Source organism: Condylura cristata, unplaced genomic scaffold (assembly GCF_000260355.1).
Source record: "Condylura cristata isolate star-nosed mole 26May11 unplaced genomic scaffold, ConCri1.0 scaffold00008, whole genome shotgun sequence".
In the NCBI taxonomy this organism is placed as follows: Eukaryota; Metazoa; Chordata; class Mammalia; order Eulipotyphla; family Talpidae; genus Condylura; species Condylura cristata.
The window spans coordinates 26,813,203-26,833,339 of NW_004567109.1; the positions used below are offsets into that span (position 1 = coordinate 26,813,203).

The 20,137-nt window shown below is 39.8% G+C and overlaps 1 protein-coding gene across 1 annotated transcript in view; it reads right to left on the reverse strand.

Moving 5' to 3' along the window:
* AGBL4 (ATP/GTP binding protein-like 4) overlaps positions 1–20,137 on the reverse strand; it is an 893,441-nt gene that overhangs the window by 268,712 nt on the left and 604,592 nt on the right. Inside the window, 1 exon segment of the mRNA XM_004679485.2 lies at positions 6,739–6,778. Coding sequence (XP_004679542.2) covers positions 6,739–6,778 — 40 coding nt within the window.

Genomic DNA, 20,137 nt, shown 5'->3' on the forward strand with positions numbered 1-20,137 from the left:
AGTTCTCCTCATTATGGTGCACTTTCCAGGGGAAAGATTTTATCTCTATCCTGTTGAATTCAGGAGTGGTCGTTTGACTTGCACTAAACAAAGAAATTAAGACAGAAGGGACTCCTGAAAATTTTTATAAGCAGATGCATGAATCATCACTGATCTCTCTTTCATGATGACCCACATGATAGGTGCTTTTAGTACATTCCGATACTTAAGTCACCTGAAACTTAATTATTTCAGTATCTGTTGAATAACTTCCAGTTGCTGACGCCTAAAAGTCTATTTTGAGAACTTTTCTAGACACTGAAAACTGAGGTCCATTCATTGAGCAGAATAGAAGTGTTCGGTAATTAATATCCCCACCCTCATGTCTATTCCTTTGCAGCTCAGAGGGATAAATCTGAGCCTTATTATCAATACTGACTCCTAGGTTTTCCAAGTAGGATTAAGTCTCAGTTGTCCTTGAAGTCCGAATAATGAACTTTCCTTAGCAGTGTTCTTTTTCCTGTATTATTCCCACCACAACCACCACCACCCTCTTACCAAAGTCTTTGGGATCATCACCCAAATAAATCACCTGTATTAAAACCTTTGTCTCAAGGTCTGCTTCGTAGGAAACTAAGGCACCCAGCAATGTTCAAGCAGAGGATGCCTGGTTGGCTTGATGTTACAGTAAAGATGACGTGGAACAGAGCTGACTCCACTCCATGATGGACATATACCAAAATTGAGAAATAAACTTTTATTTTTTAAGCCTCTACAATGGTGATGGCATTGTTATTTCAGCATAAGCTAACTATATATATCTTTCTTTATATATATCTAACTATATATATCTTTCTTTAGTATTTCTCATTCCAAGAATTTTTCCTGGAGATGCACGTAGAAATCTTTATACAAGAATGTCCATTGCATTGTTATATATAATTAAACATTTGGGGGAAATTTAACACTTAACAATAGGATAATTATAAATAAAATAGAATGTTTTGATTATATAAAATTCCCTCTTAAAACTCTTTAATAACATCAAAAAATATTCACAGTGTATTCAAATGCTATTGTTACAGTCCATTAATTTTTTAATTACATAAGTTTACAAATACATGTGCAAAAAAAAAATAGATTCTCTTCTCAGCCTAGTCGTAATGGTATTCTTTGGGAGAAAAATATTTTCTTATGCTCTCTCTTTCCTATTGAAGAGAGAAAGAGAATACATAGAAGGATAAACTCTCCAAAAAGTAAGGAGCAAATTATAGCTGGAATTCTGGGTCAAATGACTGAAAAATTCATGCTTCAAAAAGCATACTTATGGCAATCAAATAGAAATACTGGATAATATACATAAAATAAATGAAAATAAATATAGTTAGGCTTCATTGGGATGCCTATCTACATGAAGTTGAATTGAATAGTCATTTAAAAGAGTATGTGGTGCTGAGATCTCTCTATACAAGCAGATGGTAGTAGCTTATATTTTCTTTCCTACAGAATAATACAGACTAAAAGTACTCTATAAGAGAAGTCTGACCAGAGACAAGATTTTTCTGCTTAGAGAGAGCACTAGGATGGGGCTCCCTTGTCATGAAAGGACAACAGAAAAGAAAGTTCATATAAAACATTAAATGAAGTATCTCTTATGTTACATTTTCATGAAAAGATAGAAAAAATACTGGCTTTTTATTATTATATTTGCTATATTCCTAATATTCACCGTGTCCTACAGTGAAGATGTAGGTATATTAACTACAAAAACCATCATAAAAGGATATGAAAATGCAATAGGAATTTGGCAAGGAAAGGAAGCTGGTTGTGTGGTGGGGAGTTCAGGGATGCAAAAACAGAAAACTTCCTCCTCAAGTGATCTTCCAAATTAAATTTTTAAAGCATATGTAGAGATTGCACAGTAAAGATGTTACCAAATAAAGCCAGAATTTATAACTTGAATTCACTCCATATGAATCTTACTTCATAGAACAGCCAAAGATCATAAATAAGCATGTTGAGGATGTTCAAAGAGACAAATGAAGACTAATATTAGAGCAGAATAAGAAATTATAAAATAGAATAGGCACAAATAAAACCAGGTGGATCTTAAATTAGAAATTTTGGAAACTAAAAATATGTAGTTATTGAAATGCTGGAAAAGGTATGGGGGGAAAAAAGAAAAAAAAATCACTTAGAGACATGGAGTGCCTCTTGAGAGAATCCAATATTTATCTAATAGAAATTACAGAATAAGAGAAATAAGGGAACTTAGTAAGAGCAATATCTATAGAGATAAGTTGCCAATAATTTCTCAGACTTAAAAAATAAGACACATAGTCTCATGTGGAAAGTATACTCAGAGTAACCGCAGGGTGAATAGAAATTAATTCACACCTAGACACATCAAAGTGAAAATACAGGACATTAAGATTAAAAAACAATCTTGAAACACATTGAAGAAATGTTACCAAAAACAAATAATGGGATAAGCAATTATAAATGTCAGAAAATAATGAAAAAAAAATCACAATGTGAACAAGTAAGTTCTCCACAAACTAGAATTTATACCTAGCCAAACTATCATTCCAAAGAGGCAACAACTTAAGGACATGCATAGGTCAAAAGGGTTTACCATGAATTTTAAAATAGCTAAAAGATTCACTTTACTAAGGCAGCACAGGAAAGTCTTGGTATATAATAAACGTTAGAACACAAAAATTCATAAACTATATAGAAGAAGTCAATTATCCCTTAATAATAATGTTCTTCCCCTTTTGCAAAAATTTAATTTAGATGTCTACATAACAATAAGTAAGTAGTGACAGGTTAGTGTTCAATAGGTGGTTAAATCACACTAAAACTATGACTGGAAGTTTTACAGAAATTATGAATAACTAGGGTTTTAAGACAATGTATGGTCAAGAATATATCCAGAGAGTAATCAGTTAAGATTGGAAATAAAATCTATAGCATCCAAATTTGCAGAATGGGTTTAAAAATCATGTAATATATAACAGGCAATCTAAAAAATACAGGACAAAGGAAAATTAAATGATAAAGACAAAATGTAAGTATGATGGTAGAAGTCCAGATATATTAGTAATTATAATACATATAAATAAATTAAACTCACTTGCCACAATACAGGGACTACTTGATTGTACTCAAAATAATTCTTCTTTTAAAAGATGACTAAAGGGTAAGAGAGATGGTGCTATCTCCTTGCCAATTACAAAAACAATATAAAAATTAAGAGTTATTATAAATAAGTTAATGTGAAGTTAGAGAAAGAATGATAGACCAACAATATAGTTTGGAAAGCACAGAAACTTTTTGTATATATAAAATTGATATATTATAGATGTGTAATCATAGTAAGTAGAAGGAATGAACTAATAATTGTATGGTACTGATATAATACAAAATAATTTAATCTCTAACTCATTACAAGGACCTGTCCTAAATGGGACAAATACTCATTGTGACACAAAGCTTAATAATATTCAGAATATAAGAGAATGTGATCTCCGGTATGGGTGGATTCTTCAATAAGTCACAAAAGCAAAGCTTTTAAGGCAATACACTGATAAATTCAACTACGTTCAAGTGTTAATTTTTTTTATCAGAATACATCATAAAGATACACAGCTGAAATCTGAGAGAAGATATTTGCAATGAATAAAAGTACAAAGTACTGATATTCAGAATAATAGCCATAAATAAGAAACCAGCCAACCAGCTGATAGAAAATGGACAAAGGATGTGAAAAATTAATTCACAGAAGAAACCAAAGTGTTGAATAAACATATGAAAAGTTATTCAACCCCACCAGCAATGAAAGCAACACTATTATAAAAAAAAGGATACCATTTCAAGTTTATCATGATTACTAGAAAAAAATTACTGAGTCTGGCAATTCCTAGTATTTAGGAATTGTAATTGCATTTGGGGGAAAAGGAAACTCTTATTATTTTCTGTTGGCAATGTAAACTTGTCCAACTACTTTATAAAACAACTGATCATCATACAGTACATTTCAAGATGCCTATATTTTTGACCCTCTTCTAGCTATACACCCTAAAGAAATGTTCATACTTATACACAAGGAAATATGTACAAAAAATGCAGTTAGTGGCAGTATTTGCAATTGCATAAATCAATAAATGGCTAGTGATCTAATCATATGCAGATTATTATATAACAGTTAAAATGAATGAGCTTTATGTGACTGCATGAATGAATTTCCATAATATAATATGTAGAGAATAGTCTCAGATTGATATTTACAGTGTGATATTACAAGAAATTGTCAAATTACATTTTAGATAGATATGGAGAAAGGAGGAATTTATTACAGTGGTTACATATAAGGCAAAGGGAGAGGATATAATCAGGGTGAGTAAAGAAAAATCCCAACTAATCCTACAAATGTTCTTGAACAGGAAACTCTGTGGCAGATGTTGGTATAAAGATGTTGGTATAAAGTCAGTGTTTCAGGGAGCAGTAAAAGGTTATTCATTGTATTGCTACTCTTTCTCTATATTACAAATTATTCACAATAAACAAAGTAAGATTTTAAAGGAGATAAATGTTTCAAAGGCTTTTTCCCAACCAATGTTTCTAAAGTCTGCATGGAATGGTGGCCTCGGAATGCAGCTTTGTGTTGAAGATGGTCTCGTGAGGAGGCACAGACAAACTCCCTCTGGCAGATTCAGAGAGGTCAAAGCCCATTGCTAGCTGCTGCAGCTCCCGGTGGCATAGGGAATGAGACTGACTTTGAAGGTGAGAGATAGTAATAGAGGACAATGACCTTGAAAAGAATTGTTCAGATAATACAGTCTCATGGTGCTTCCTAACCTTTCTAGGTCATGGCACACATGGATATTTGTTTGGCATACTGGAGTAGTCCAGGTCCTGCCTGTACTTCTAAGAGTTGAGTGGATCAACAATATTGTAAGTGTGTGTCTCTCAACATCACACAAGGGTACTCTTCAAACAAGTTATGCCAGTGTGCCACAACACAGCTTTTGAGAAGCTTTGACCCAGAATATATATATATTTCATCTAAAAGTAGGGAAGACAATGAAGCGGTGGCATTTTACAATTCCACAGCTGACCCAAAGGAGCCCACCGTGACTCACAGTTACTCTACTAGATTTGATGCAGTAGCAATTAGTAATGGGAAGGTCTAGCAAAAAAGAATGCAGTTAACAGAGTCTATAAGTTTCTGTGTAAAGCAACAAAAGACAGGTCAACAATCCTCTCCAATTCATACTTATGCATCATATCATGGTGTGATCAGATGAGACTGGAATGTGGAAGCATCTGAGTTAGTAAATGTGGAGTAGAACAGGACACAAATGCAAAAGAGAACAACCAAGGAAGATGAAGACAAGACCTCACATGCACTTAAGTTGAGAGGGCCTGGCAGGTCACACAAGTGAGCTGCTCCAGTCATGTTAGCCCATGACTCGGAATTTCTATATTTGTTAATCATATACATGAAGACACATAATCATATACACATATGTTAAATGTTGTTCATTCTATGGATAAGATTAAATATTCTTCAAACCAGTTCATCTTTGTTCTTCTAAAGCCCCAAGTTCAATGAGCTTTATTGGGTGGGGATACAGTAAGGTCACTGAACAGGGTGTATCCAACTTTAATTTGTAGTCACTGTGTTATTCCTCAGTTACACAGACTAATTAACCAGCCTGTTTTAGGATAGTGCCTGCAGAGGGGTTTTTTCAATCTCCCTGTGAGTAAATTAATCCCTGGATTTAGCATGATAGGCTTGGTGAAAATCAGGGATGACATGGTACATCCATATTTGGTTATGAAAACACTGAATTACCAAATTACTGGAAATTAGCCACACTGAGAGTCCCTCAACCCTGCCATATGAACACACTATTACACCAATTCCTTTCCCAGGATCCCATCTTCCCACTATCCAGTAACCACCATATTAATGCCGAGCACAATAGGGAGTCATCAGGATGTTAAATATTTTCAATGTCACCAGTGGATGAAGATGAACCACTATCCCCAGTCTTGAACGCTTGATAACCCTGCTGGGCCCATCCAGCCCTTGCTCCCAAGAGAGAATAACATCTCCTGTTGGTAAGCTTTCCTGAAGCTTCCAAACCAAATACAAAATGCCTTTCTGGCAAAAGCAAACAGAACAACCTCTCTCTAGGTGAGATGCCAGAACTAGGGGGAAGGAAAGGACCTTTTCAATCCCATGGTCCCACCTTTGTTGGGGGATTTGATATTCCCCGAGAGACAAGAGTAGCCATCCTGATCCTCAGCAGCGCAGACAAAAACTAATTATTTCCCTTGGCTGGCATTTCCCATGAGCCAACCTCCCTACGTTCCATGCCACCTCCCTTCATTCCAGCTCCCCTCTCCAAGATTTAAAAACTTATTTCCCAGGAGATGAGAACATTTCCTTGATATATGAGTCCCTTGGTGATTTGGGGAGAACTCTGCCCTGGAATATGCAGCAACACCAGAGTATCAGCACTGCCACCTGCAGAGCTTGAGGATGCTTTTCATGCCAGCATAAAAGCTGGGAGGGAGCAAAGAAACTGCTGTGGGGCAAAGGATGGTGCAGAAATTTCATTCAAGGCACAGAAGTTTTGGTGTTCATTCTGGGAGTCAAAGGAAGGAGTTAGGAATAACAAGGATAAGTAACCAGGCAACACTGGGAAATAAGGGAAAAAGCCAAGCAGAATGGCCACACTTACTCACCTGGGCTGGTTATTGTCAGGAGGTCAAGCTGCCGCTGTTGCTACAAAAGAAAACACATTGTGAAAACACTGATTTGAGTCTGAACCAAACTAATGATTAGCAGGTCGGGGTTCACATGCAAAGGGGATGTGCACTCACAATTCTACAGAAAGCTACAGAAAAGCCTTGCACTCTAGAGCCTAGGGGATTGCACAGCCTTTTTGTTTGCCCTTGCAAGGATGATCAGAGCTCAGGGGGATTGAGGGGCCTTACAGCCAAATCTATATTTAGGGAAATTAAGGCCCTGAGAGGAGTGTATCTTTTTAGGGCCACAAAGAAAGTCCATTTCCAGACCACAGGTTGCTATCAGTGGTTCTGGCTTATCAATCTTCAGTCCTGGTCTTAAATCTCTTCACTTTTGTCACCTTCCCTAGTGAACTTTGATCTCTCTCAAAGTACAACACTCCAAACTCTCTCTGTCCTTTGTACCATGTCTTCTCATGGGTCTTAATGCAAGCCTGTATTCTTTTAGGGCCTTCTCAATCACACGTCTCTATTTTCTTGCCAACTTATAACTCTTTCCAGTTGACATTCTCAAGCAAACAATGCTGCTCTAAGATGACATTGACCTACATTGTGAACACACATTCTGTCACTGAAATGAAACATACACCCACACGTGTGGCCTAGAAAGAACGCTGGGGCCAGACCACCTCACCAAATAGAACCAGGACAGTATTACAACTTGCTCAAGTTACTTTTGCCAAGGCCCACTGTAAGCAAATGCACCACTTTTAGAATCTACACAATCTTTTCCAAGTACTTTAGTTCATGCTGTCTTCTCTGTCTAATTTCTCATGATTTGTGGAGATCCCTCCCCAATGCTCAAGATATCCATGGAGTCTCTGCTTGCCAACTCCCCAACCTAATCTTCCCTGTCTCCCTCAGAGCAGAATGAATATTTCACACCTTGTTCTTCCAATTCATCCTGTAAAACCTATCTTTTATATTATGCTGGGTCTCAACTGTGTTTCCTATTCTGCTTTCCTTGTGTGATCTTTACGTGAGGACAAGACTATATCATTTTAACTCTACATCCCTGGTGCCTGGCACAAAGGCCTGGAAGTAACATTTTATGGCTAATTCAAATGACTCAATATTTCCCTCTGCAATGGCTCTATTAGGCAGGGATTAATCATCAAGGAAAGTAAGCATGCCTATTCCCTCCAGGATTTCTTACCTTTATGATTTTGCATTTACCATCTCTGAATGCAGTTAACAGTATCTCTCCACTTCCCCTGAGAGCATTTCCTTCATTTAGTCCCACCCACGGGATCACGCTCTCTCAACTCCTACAGCTCCTACTGTCTGTACCACTTGTGTGGTGATAAATTAAATCTAACCTGGTGACAAGCCCATTTAACCTACAGTTCACTGACATATGTGTGCACCACCTAGTGGCCCAAGCTGATAAGTGCGGGCTATCGTTTCAACATGTATCTCTTAAAGATAGAATTACGAAATCTGTCCCACATATAAAGACAAAAAATAGGTGTTCAAGAGTTGTGCAATAGCTTATACATAAGAAATGAGAATATCCAAATATTCCCCACAAGCCCTTTTAATAATAAAGGAATGAAGTCAAAAGAAAATTTTCATTACTTAACAGTCTACCACTAGTATAATCATTTGGGGTTGCCGATAAAAACGTGGGCATTTTTTTTAAAGATTTATGTATTTATGCATACAGAACTGGGGTGCAGGCCAGAGGTGCTGGGGCGATAATAGGATTCACCAGAGACAGACACCAGGACCAGAACAGAATTGATGAGGTACCGTGCTGAGGGGAGCAGCGGGTGGGTCAGGAGAGATCTGCCACCCCACGTGGATCACCTCCCTGGTGGGGGGATTGAACTCGTGCTGCAGTGGCTGGGGCTAGCTTGCAGTGCTGCACTTTAACCCATTGTGCCATGAGGGAGGGCTGAAACTCTGGCATTTGTAAAAATAGACCACATGATTTGTGGAAATTACCCAATAACATATAGCTATATATAGAGGTGACATGTCAGGCATAAAGAATTACCAAATTATTACAGTTAATTACCCACTGAGAGGGCCTTTGATTGTGGGGATGGTATATGATCTAAATGCCTGGGGGATGTAATTTTAGAGTGATCAATCCTATAACCAGCTAGACAGGAGTAAGAAAGATCAGAGGTAGAATGTTTAGAGAGGCTAGCACCATGTGAAGTATTTTCTAGGGAGCAGGTTACACTGAGGATGGGCAGGGAGGGGGCATGAAATCTTTGAATGAGAGGGTTTTGTGAAAGTGGGGGGGGCTGTGGAGGTATAAACTAGTAGGCATAAAACTTTATACTTTAAAAAGTCACTTTGGATGGGAGAGGAAAAGGACGCAACAGAGAAGGGGGCACTGCAAAGAAGGAGGTGCCTGAGCCCTGAAGCCAAATGTGGGCTGGGCCCCTATGATCCCATTATCCCCAAGTCTTCCCCATGGGCACTAACTTCTGGAGTGATAGGAGAAAGCATGGGGATTACCAGTGTTCTTATTGAAATCATCTCCAGTCTATGCATGAAAGACTGACTTTTCCCCAAATAGCTATCCTGTACAAAACACAGAAAGCAAAACAGAACACATAATCAGCGACAATTCTCTTCTATCACACAGAACCCTGCACATCAAAACAGCTCCTGAGCTCCCAGAACACCACGTCCCTCTCTCATTCTGAGAAGTAATTGCGATGCAGTTCGTGACCAAAATGAAAAGTCCGTTTTTAACCGTAGCCTCATAATTACCCACCCAGAGGAAGAAGGCCAAAATCTCTGTGGTCTAATTCTTAGGTCCCCAAGGTGGAAACAGAAAGGGTTTTCTGAAAAATTAAGGGGGCACTATGAGAGTGGTGTGTGTGTGTGTGTGTGTGTTGGGGTTGGGGAGCTGTGGAGGTATAAACTAGTAGGTATAAAACTAAAGTTCTCTTCCATGATGCATTCAGTAGCACCCTGTCTAGTTGTTCTCTTGGTAACAGGTGAGCATCATCCGTTAATCAGGCATTGGGCTAGCCTGTGAGGGGAGAGAAATAACTGATGGCATGGACTCTCCCCCCCCCCCCCCCGGGAATTTACATAAGCAACAGAGAGGAAGGAGGAGTAAACAAGCCAGGAAAATGCAATGCAAGGGTGCTCTGATGACAGAGCTCAGGGGAATAAGGGCCAGATACTGTCCAGGCTTTGCAGGCTCAACAGCTATCAATGTGGAACATCTTCTCTGTGCTGTGCCGAGAGAGACAGACATAGCCTGTGCTTTCAAAGAGCTAGCTAATTAGAGGAGAAGACAGACATTAAACAAATATTCATTGGCTATAAATTAACTGCAATTATGATATGTGATCCAAAAGAAATATGGAGACAGGTTCTATGACCAAGGTTCAAAGCCTCCCTCAAACCCCATGGGGTCCATTGGGTGATGCCTGAATGCCACCCTGAAGTATTCTTTATTGTTGCCACCTTAGGGGAACCTGAGCAGTGGCTGAAGCCCAGTCTCCCTTTGGGGCACCTTCTCCTATTAGAATCATAAAAATTGCATTAGCCCTTTATGTAGGGAGTGGGGGACATCATTAAAGGCTGAAATAGAATCCTATGACTAGAGGTAAAATTCAGTGGGAAACAAGAGTAGGAAAGTCGGCAAATGCTAGAGCTGCTCATGTGAGATTGCTTCAATATATTTTGTCAAGCAGTTTCTGCTCCTGCAGCTTCCTGTGACTGAGAAAGCCAAGCGTGCAAGTGGCTTTCATCCCCAGGGCAGCTTCACGGAGCAGTGTAGGGCAGCCTTTGGCAGCCTCCATGCCAGCATGACATATGGGAATGGAGAGTTTATGAAACCACAAAGACATTTTGGAAGCTGAATTAAGAGCAGCAGTGGCTCCTCACATCCAGTGTGCCAATCCTCAGAACCTTCGGAGGCTGACCTCCTTTCTCCATTTCACAAATGAAAAAGCTGAGGGTCACAGGGTGATGCTACTTGTTCAAGATCACTGATGCTGTAGCGACACCTGGGTTATAACCCATACGTTTGCCTCTGAAGTCCATGCCCAGTTAGTTTTGTGAGCAGTTAATGTTGAGAAATGAGGACAAATGGTGGCTGATCCCCAGATTTCAGGGTGGAGGAGCAGTGTGAAGAGTGGTGGGTCGTACTGCGTGACTCTGCTGTGCACACGGGGTGTGGAGTGGGAGAAGCCACAGCTTAGGGTAAGCGCCTGTGCTTTGCCTTTGTGGTGATCACACTTTGACATTCTATATTAATCTGTGTTTACATGTGACTAGTGTCATTCTCATGATAGTCTGAGCTCCATGAGGAAGGGTTTAGCTCTTCTGGCAGAATGGTCTCTGTGTAAAATGTGTATGAGAAGATTGAATATGCAAAGCTAGGTAAGGTTTTTAAAGAGCACTGCATAAACACTTAAGGTCTTCACTCCCACCACAGACAAATAACACATGTCCTATATGTACTAAAGCTCGTAAGAGTCATTCAGGAGCTTCTGCTGGGGGACTTCACCTTCCCCAGCTCTGCAAGGCTCGTGCTACAACAAAGAGGAATGTTACTCCAGCCAGGAGTCAGAAGATTCCATGCCAGGACAGACTGTTTCTTCCCCACAGTCCTCCCTGGTGGCACAAGGCCATCTGTGGACCTGAAAGACCAGATCTAACACCTAAAGTAAAGGTGCAGCTTGAGGCTGGCTGGGAGGATCTGACAAAGCTGATTTCCACCCAGAGCACCCTGATTTCCATTATCTGAACATAGGCTTAACTGTGTATCGCACTATAGTTAGGTATTTACATGTTAGCCTTTTTTTCTTTCTACCTCTACCTCCCCTCTCTTCATCTCCTACCCTTTGCTTCTCCTCTGAAGTTAGAACCAAATATTTCATATCTCAGTAGTCTCCTTGTACCTGTCTCTATTAGGGTGTCAGAAAGTTTGCTGAATGTGATGTTTTGGTTTATTACCAGAACAAGTTACATTTGAGTAAGTCTTAGCTTTTCTTTTGTAGAATAAAAAGTTAGAGATATGCCCTACGGACTTTCAATTTATATCCTAAAACTGTGGTTACTCTCCATTCTTCAAGCCACTGAGATCCAGCAAGAGTGAGGTGATCCCATGACACAGCCTCCTGGTATGTCAGAGCAGGAGGCTCTGGAAATTATCTAGAAATTATCAACATATCCAAAGACAACATAACTGAGGGGAAGAGGGCTGTTCCAAGCAACTGCCACTTGCATGGCTCCTCAGGAGAGTGGAGGATGCATCTGTATCCGAGTCCTAAGGAAGTGTACATGCTTAGAAAAATATTGTTCGGGAGTAGAGTTTTGAAGTGGAGGCAGGGGAGGTATTTAGTCAGGAATTTGTTCTAAGTTCCACTGGCATGTTATTTGGTACAGCTGGTTTTAAATGAGGGGTTATCAAGAGGACATCCTTCAAGAGGTAGGGTCTGTGTTACCTTTCCACTGAGAAAGCTGGGCCAACTGTTAAGAAAGAATAAGACAGAACCTGGATTGGCCATACAGAGGGATTGCTGCCCTCTGTATCTGGGGGTTAATGAGTCGATTAATGCTTGATGTTTGGCTCTTAAGACTAAAAGAACATCTTCCCGGCACATTATATTCTGTTTACTTGTTTGTAAGTATTTGGAACAATACAACAATGTAATAACAACAAAAACATGTAGCAGAACTCAAGGAGAAATAAAGTAAGGATTGGAAAAAGTAAACGATGCTCTGTAATGTCATAACCAGCAATTCATCTTATAAGATACTCTGTTTGCTTGCTTAAGGTGGGCTATGAATTGAGTTCTCAAGGTTGGTTTTTTTTTTTTTTTTTTTTTTTTAGCAAACACAGGTACAGTAGAAGCTCAGTTACAAGATACACTGTGTCCTAAGGGAAAACCAAAAACGAACAAATAAAAGCCCAAATAAAAGAGCTGACTTAAGAAGCCACCATTCCCCAGCTGAGGTCTGGGAAGGCTCTCTTCTCAGAGCCCTTGCAGAGGGTACTTTGCGGCCCAGCAGGTGTTGGATTTGGCTGTGTTGGGCTGTGACATACCAGGAAAGCTGTATGTTTGAACCAGTAGACCTGACATTCCCAATGCTTGTGATTACGGCCTAGGGACCACAGGAACAGGTGAAATGTTGTGGTCAAGACAACACTAGTCCATGCTCTGGATAACACACAGGACCAGCACTGGGTACAAATCCTAGCTTGTCTACTCAGCAGCCCTACAGCTCCTGAGCAAATGGCTTAACCTCCCTCTCATCTCTGAGATTTTAAACAAGAAAATACGTTCATTCAGAAGTTTTATATCACAGCAAATATTCCTACTGATATATTGTGGGATATAATGTCAAATTCACATTTTTTTTAAGATAAAGCATAAGATCCAGTAAAACACTGAGCTTCCAATGTTTTGAAAATTCAAGGACATTCTCACTTACTCAGGTAGAAGAATTTAGAGGCTGTGACTACTAACGAGACCCTGGTAGACACAAGTAGTATTCAATAGTCTTTTTTCATTTGCCTTTTCCTTCAGATTTGACAAGCTCTGTGCAGAACTGCTATGTAAGGACTGAATGAAATAATGGATTATTCAGAGTCAGAGGCTGTGTATTCTGGCCCCAGCTTTGCCACTTACTTGCTATATGAGCCAATAATTCCCCTTCCATGAAGCTGTCTTTACCACATGCTTACTATGACCATGGACAAGTCAGTTAAAATACTTTGAAATGGGTGTGGCAAGCCATCTACTATTAAAACAGCCTAGGAGCTCTGGGTCAATGGCCCATAATCATTGTTAATTTCAAGACTCCTTGTTTTAAAGTCTTTTCCCCTCCATTCTCCCTGACTTCTCTCTCACCTCCTGGAGTCTGGTGACTCCTCCAGCTCCCCTAGCAACTTTGCTACTCTCGGCCACAGACGTTAACACGGTGGGTAGCAATGATCTGCTCGCGTCATCTTGCTGTGAGCTTTTGTCGGCAAGGACACGGTAGGATTCAGATTGCTATCTCTAGCTCCTACCACTCTATTTGGCACAGAGCAGGCCTTCAGTCATGTTTGCTGAATTGCACGAAACTGTGGAGTTCCTGTGAAAAATATCATGACATTCAGAATAAAACTCTGGCACTGAAAGTGAGGCAACATTAATCTGTGTTCCTGCCCAACCAGAGTAATGCCTCTGCACGATGTCAGAGTTATATATACTGCAGGAAGTAGAAGTGCCAGGCCATAAAAGTCTATTTTCTGCATTTGACTGGCTCTCATGGAAGTTCCATTCCACACTGATTGACCACGACTTTCCACCAGAAATTGCCAGCTTGATTGTGGGGAAAGAATCCAGAGCTAATTGTTCTTTGTAAGCCTGGGACAGAAGGTATTGTTGCTTGAAAAATGGAACTGTCTAAATTAATTTTCCTGAAACAAACATCTTTGCCAAATAAAAGCAATGCATAATAACAACCCATAATTAAAAGCAAAATGATACCTTTTGTTACGTGGGGAAAGCAAATGTGTTCACCACAAAAAAAAAAAAAAAGACTAAACGTTATTTTCTTGGAACTTCAGGGACACATCTTGAGGTCTGAAGTGGAGGGTGGCGTGTGTGTGTGTATGTGTGTGTGTTTGTGTGTGCACACCAGCAGGAATAGAGTGGGGTGGGAGCGATGCTTCTTTCTGTCTTTTCCTTTGTTTCCCTTTATTTCCTCTTGCTTTTGAAAAACAAGCATTATTTCTGAGCAATGCAATCAGAATATTCTTAAATCCCATTACACTTTTAGTTGACAGGAACTGGGAAATTGAGGGGAGTTAACAATTATTGAATTGCTCATATTTATTCCCTTCCCTAATTTTTATAAACTATGTTGAATTTGTCAACTTTTTAATTATTTGTTCCTTTGTAAACTGATAAATTCTCTCTAGAAAACTTAAAATGTAAAGAACACCGACTATGTGACAGGTGCTATGTTTACTCATTTTACCTTCACAACATTCTCATAATGCAGGTCTTGGCCCCACTTTAGGAGTGAGGAAACAGATGCTCCAAGTCTGAAGCAAAATGCCCAATTCTGTAGCTGATAAGTAATGGAACTACTAAAAGACTTAAATTGCTTCTGAGTAGGATGGCCAGGTCCTTAAAAATTCTTTCCATAGTGTATAACATAAAATATTAATGAAAATGAAGAGAAAAACACAAAGTTTTTAACATCTCAACATATTTTTACAATTTTTTCCATGCCGCTATGTAACCCATGTCTAAATATCTGTGTTTGTAACACATGGGTAATAATTTTATATAATAAAACAAAGATGTAGTCATGGCATAAATATAATTTGATTACTTTCTATATCCTGTTATTTTTAGGTTACATTATACCATAAGAACTTTTCCAATAGTATTACATAGTCATTTAAACATTATTTTAATGACTTTGTAATGTTCCATTTAGTGAAAGTGCATAGTTGATTTAAGTATGGGACATTTAGGCTGCTATTATTTTGTTATTATAAATGACATTACGATAAACATCTTCCTGAATACAATTTTTTCCTTTATTTGGATTAGATTATTTCTCCGGGATGAATACCCAAGAGTGGAATTACTGGGTCAGAAAGTATGTACCTTTTTATTACTCTAGATTGCTTTTCAGTAGGATCATTCCAATTTACACTTCCATTGATAGAATGTGAGATAAAGATTTCTACCATAGTCTTAGCTGTATGGGGGATTATAACTTTTAAAACATTTTGTGTTAATGTAATAGTTATCATATGGTATCTGACTGTTATTTTAATTGTCTTTTTTAAAAGAGATGATTCAATGGGTTTGAATTCACTTTCATTGTCTAAATTTTCTTATTTATCTGTAGGACATTATAGTTTTAAGTTCTGTTTGCTTTCTAAACCTTCGAGGATAACTATCTGTCCCCCTGGTTCAGCATCTTTTGTAGCATTGCAAATATCCACTTAGACCTGATTTGGCACCCAATAAAATGTTTTTGCTAAATAACAATGCCCTTTTAAAAAAAATTCACAATGATATGAGGATTTATAGTCTAATTCCATTTTACAGAAGAAGAAACTGAGGTTCAGAAATATAAAGAATTTACCCCTGATCACACAATAATGAATTGGTCTTTCTGATTGTAGTTTCAGTCCCTCAATCAATTCTCCACCTTGCCATCAGAGTGGATTTCAAAAATGCAAACCTTAAAGTTCTCCATTGAAAAAAGGTCATGTGTAAATTACTGCCATGCTCCTGCTGCCCTGTCTGCTTCCAAGATCACCAATAATGAAGAGGAGAGCTTTATGGTAATGAGTCAAGCCTCTGTTTTTCCAGTTACATATAGCACCCCAGAAGCCCCTCCGCTCCTGGACCCCATCTTGCTGGCATTCTACAGAGGACCCAGTGTGGGCTTTGCAATCACACTCTGGCTTAACTTCTGCCTCTGCCTATATTTTTAGCTCTCGCTTTCTAGCTTTCTAGCAGCTGCCACTGAGCAGAAGCCTGCCATCCACCAGGTACTCTTCTTAGTGCCTTGTCCATCAACTGTGAACCTCTAATTTTTGTGAACAAATCTGAAATGTGAGGATTACCTTTCTTACACAGATGAGGAAACTGAAGCTTAAGCTTGGTTATTATTATTATTATTTTTCTAAGCTAAGAAGTTTCTACCAGGTGTTCAAACCCAATTCTGATAAGTTCCAGAATCTGTGCTCCATTTATTATATCATACTTCCCTGTTCCTAATAGTTTCCTCTCTCAGAAAACACACAGGTGAATAAGAACATAAAATGAGTAATTTGCTTTCTTCTTATGAAGTGCTGCATTTTCTCAGAATCAAACCTTTTCTTCTTTGAGCCAGTTCCTCAGTACAGGCAGATGGCAGATGGGAACAATTGTCCATTACTTCCCTCAACATAGCATTTGTATCCTATTCAAAAACACATTTACAAAGACTTGTCTGTGGATATAGATGGAACAGAGAATAGAGGACATGTTTTTCTTCATCTGCCTACTATGTCCCTAAATGTGTCAATATTTTTCTGTGCAAGTGGAGCACTACATTGGATCCCCTCTTATCTCTGCTTCAGTGGCTTTGTAATTAAGAGTGGGGCAAGAATTGGGCAGCTGTCCCCTTTGGAGAAAAAGCACTGTTTCCAGCATTTACACAGGTTCAAAGAAGAAAGACCTTCTCATGCTGAGATGGGTGTATCTATCGGTGGTTGCTTAAACACGTGAATGGGGTGTGTGAGCTTTTTGGTGTAGAGGGAGAGGAAAGAAAAAATAACAGGGAAAAGGACAGTGAGAATAAAGACCTCTCTCAAACTTAGTTGAATGAGTGCTGAAACCCGTCAGAGATGCCTGTTTCTGGCAGCTCATCATTAAAAATGGCTTTCATATTTTTACTTGATCAAAAAAGATAGAAAAATAAATGTAATAATTTATGACATGTGAAAATTATATTAGAGTCAAATTTCAGTGCCCATAAATGAAGTTTTATTGAAACACGGCCTCATCTGTTTGTTTGTTTGTATATTACCTGTGATTGCTTTGTGCTACAAAGACAGAGTTAAATAGTTGCAACAGACACTTGAAAAGCCTTAAATATTTACCCTGTTCTCCCTTAGAGAAAAAGTTTGTTAGTTCCCTGATCTAGTGCAAATTCTAGACCCCAAAGCCACCTTGAAGGCAGAGGTTATGTGCATGTGACTGAAATTTGTCTTCCTGGTGTTAGGCAAGGGGTTTAGCCCCAAGGTTGGCTACACAATTTGTGGGGTACAGTACACAATGAAAATACAGAGCCTTTTATTTAAAAAAAAAACAGGATTAAAATATCTCTAAAAGTACTAAAGCATAGCCTTTATTTCCCTATTTCTCTACTTATCATGGTATATTTTATTTGCTATTTAGTGGAGTGGCTGGGGGCAGAGAGGTGGAGATGGTCACTTTCCATTCCCATGTGCAGGCTGCTCATTCCACCCTGGACAGCAACCCCCAAGGGTTCATGCTGGTTCATCATAGCTACCTGAATGGGATCCTTTTACTGGGTGAACATGACTTGGCACTGCAATCCTGGCGAAGGGGAGGCCATGTTGGGTCTGGGGCTCCAGAGAGTGATGGAAAGGGTGACAAAGAATCCAGCTTGGAGGCCTGGAGATGGGGTGGGGGGGAGGCTGTGTATCAGCCCAACCTTTAAGCCTCCAATGCAGGCTTTATTGTACCATCAGATGTTGCTGATAAAATGTAATTCAAATACAAAATTACTAAGTGTTCAAGATGGCAACCACAGAGTGTGAATTCCCACATGGGGGGTTGTTTTATGTGTGGTACCCTGTGCTCAGCCAACCAGGCAACTGGCTCTGTCTTGTAGGCAGACACAGGACCTGGGGCACTGCTGCTCTCTCTGTGAGTGTTTTTGGATGAGACAGTAGGCGATGGTGGAAAATACCTGGAGACCCAGCTCTAGCACTTCCTACCACAGAACTACAGTCTTCTCACCATAAAATATATATATCTTTAAAGGCTCAAGCATGACAACATTCTGAAGCTCTGAAGCTTATTAGCTTCACACTTCTCTGGAAGCTTCCTTAGGCAGTGTAGCCAGCCATACTTCCTGGCACCATGTTAGCTTCCATTCTTATTCTCTGGTTCTAGGAGATTCCAAGGGATTTCAGGCTGGTGGGGAAAAACTTGTCTATATGCCAGGATCTCCTAAAAGAGTCAGTAGATAAAAGCAGATAATGAGTCAGACGAGTGTTGTAAGATCCCAGAAATGAAAGCAGTTAAGTTCAAATGATGTGTATGGAGAGTTTCCTGAGAAAATGGCCTTAAAAGGTTTCTTGTAAGGGGGGGTGGTATTTTTCTAGGTAAAGAAGAGGGAAAGGGGATTTGGGGGCCTAGGCAGAGGCTTCTGTATAAGGGAAAAAAGACTCAGAGATGGGAAAGAGCAGGTGCACCTTGGGAATGGTGAATATTCCAGTGTTACTGGCACAAATGGCAGAGAGGGATATGCAAGAAGGGGTCCTAAGAGGCTTGAGAGCAGACTTTAGAGTCTCCTCTGGCCTTAGGAGTTCCATCTCATTCATGAGGCGATGAAAAGCCAGTAGAGAGTTCAATGATGGAAAGAGAGAACTTTATAATGCATGCCCTTGGTCAGGAATGAGCCTGTTTATAGAGTGTAAGCACGGCTCTGTGCCCACTGAAGAGGGCAGTACAGGCCTGGGGAGAAGCTTCAGTGGCCGTGGAGAGTTTACCATGGACCAAGTCTGTTTTAGAGGCCTTATGCCCACATTATAACCACCCCCTTTGACAGATGAGAAATGAGAAAAGCAGTCAGGACTCTCTGACGACCACATAGCTAGTATCCTGCCCTGGACCCTCCTAACATCCAGCCCAAACCCTAATGATGCCCTCTCTGTTTCTCAAGAATTACCCTAAGCAGACTGAGTCACCCATTTCCCATGAACAAGTCATAGCTCTTACCTAGAAGGCTCCTCCTGAACTCCCAGGTAGAAGTAACCATTCACTTCTTTTGGCTATATTTTTTGAGATTCCTAATCTCTGATACTGTGGACTCCTCAAAGGCATATTGTCTCTTTGTGTTCCCAGTGCCTGGCTCAGGGCCTAGCAGAGAGTAGGTGATCAGATGGAATTTGCAGAATGAACAAACAAATTAAAGACTAAATAAATCCATTCATTAAAGACCTCCTTAACTCATCTTGGAGCCCACGTGAACCTCCTCACTCGAAGTCAAAAGCAGCCCTTGCAGTTTTCAGAAGGTGGTGTGCTAAGGTTTTTCAGTGATGCACAGGTCTAGCATCAGAACCAAATTTACAGCAAATAGTGTCCATAAACAGCACAAGCTACTCAGTTAGGCTAATTTATGTTCACACCAGGCCCATCCTGGGCCCCAAAGCCCAGAGCTCTTTACAATTCCAAAATGATTAAAAGCATCACACAAACCCATATTTTCCATTTTTATTAAAAGCACTAAAGCGGGCAGTGCTTTCTGCATGTCAATGGGGAGCTGCTTCCCAGCCCAGGGAGGGAAGTCTTTCCTCAGATGGCTGAAGCTGTCTGCCACATCCAGCTCAGGGTATCCTTCTGTCTCTGAACCCCTCTGTCCCCTCCATCAAAGAAGGCTGCCCACACATTGTGGCTGGCACCACCCAAGCCCCTCTTCTGCTCAGTCAGAAGATCTTTTTAGACTTCCACTGACCCAACTCATCAGGCTGACCTCTGAGCTCCTCCACAGTGTTGAAACTGTCTTTCTAGTCACAAGTCCCTGTCTTTCTGACAGAGGCTCACGTTGCCCAAATGTCCAGCATTTCCCCACCTCACTCTTCTAAGCCTTTGTTCAT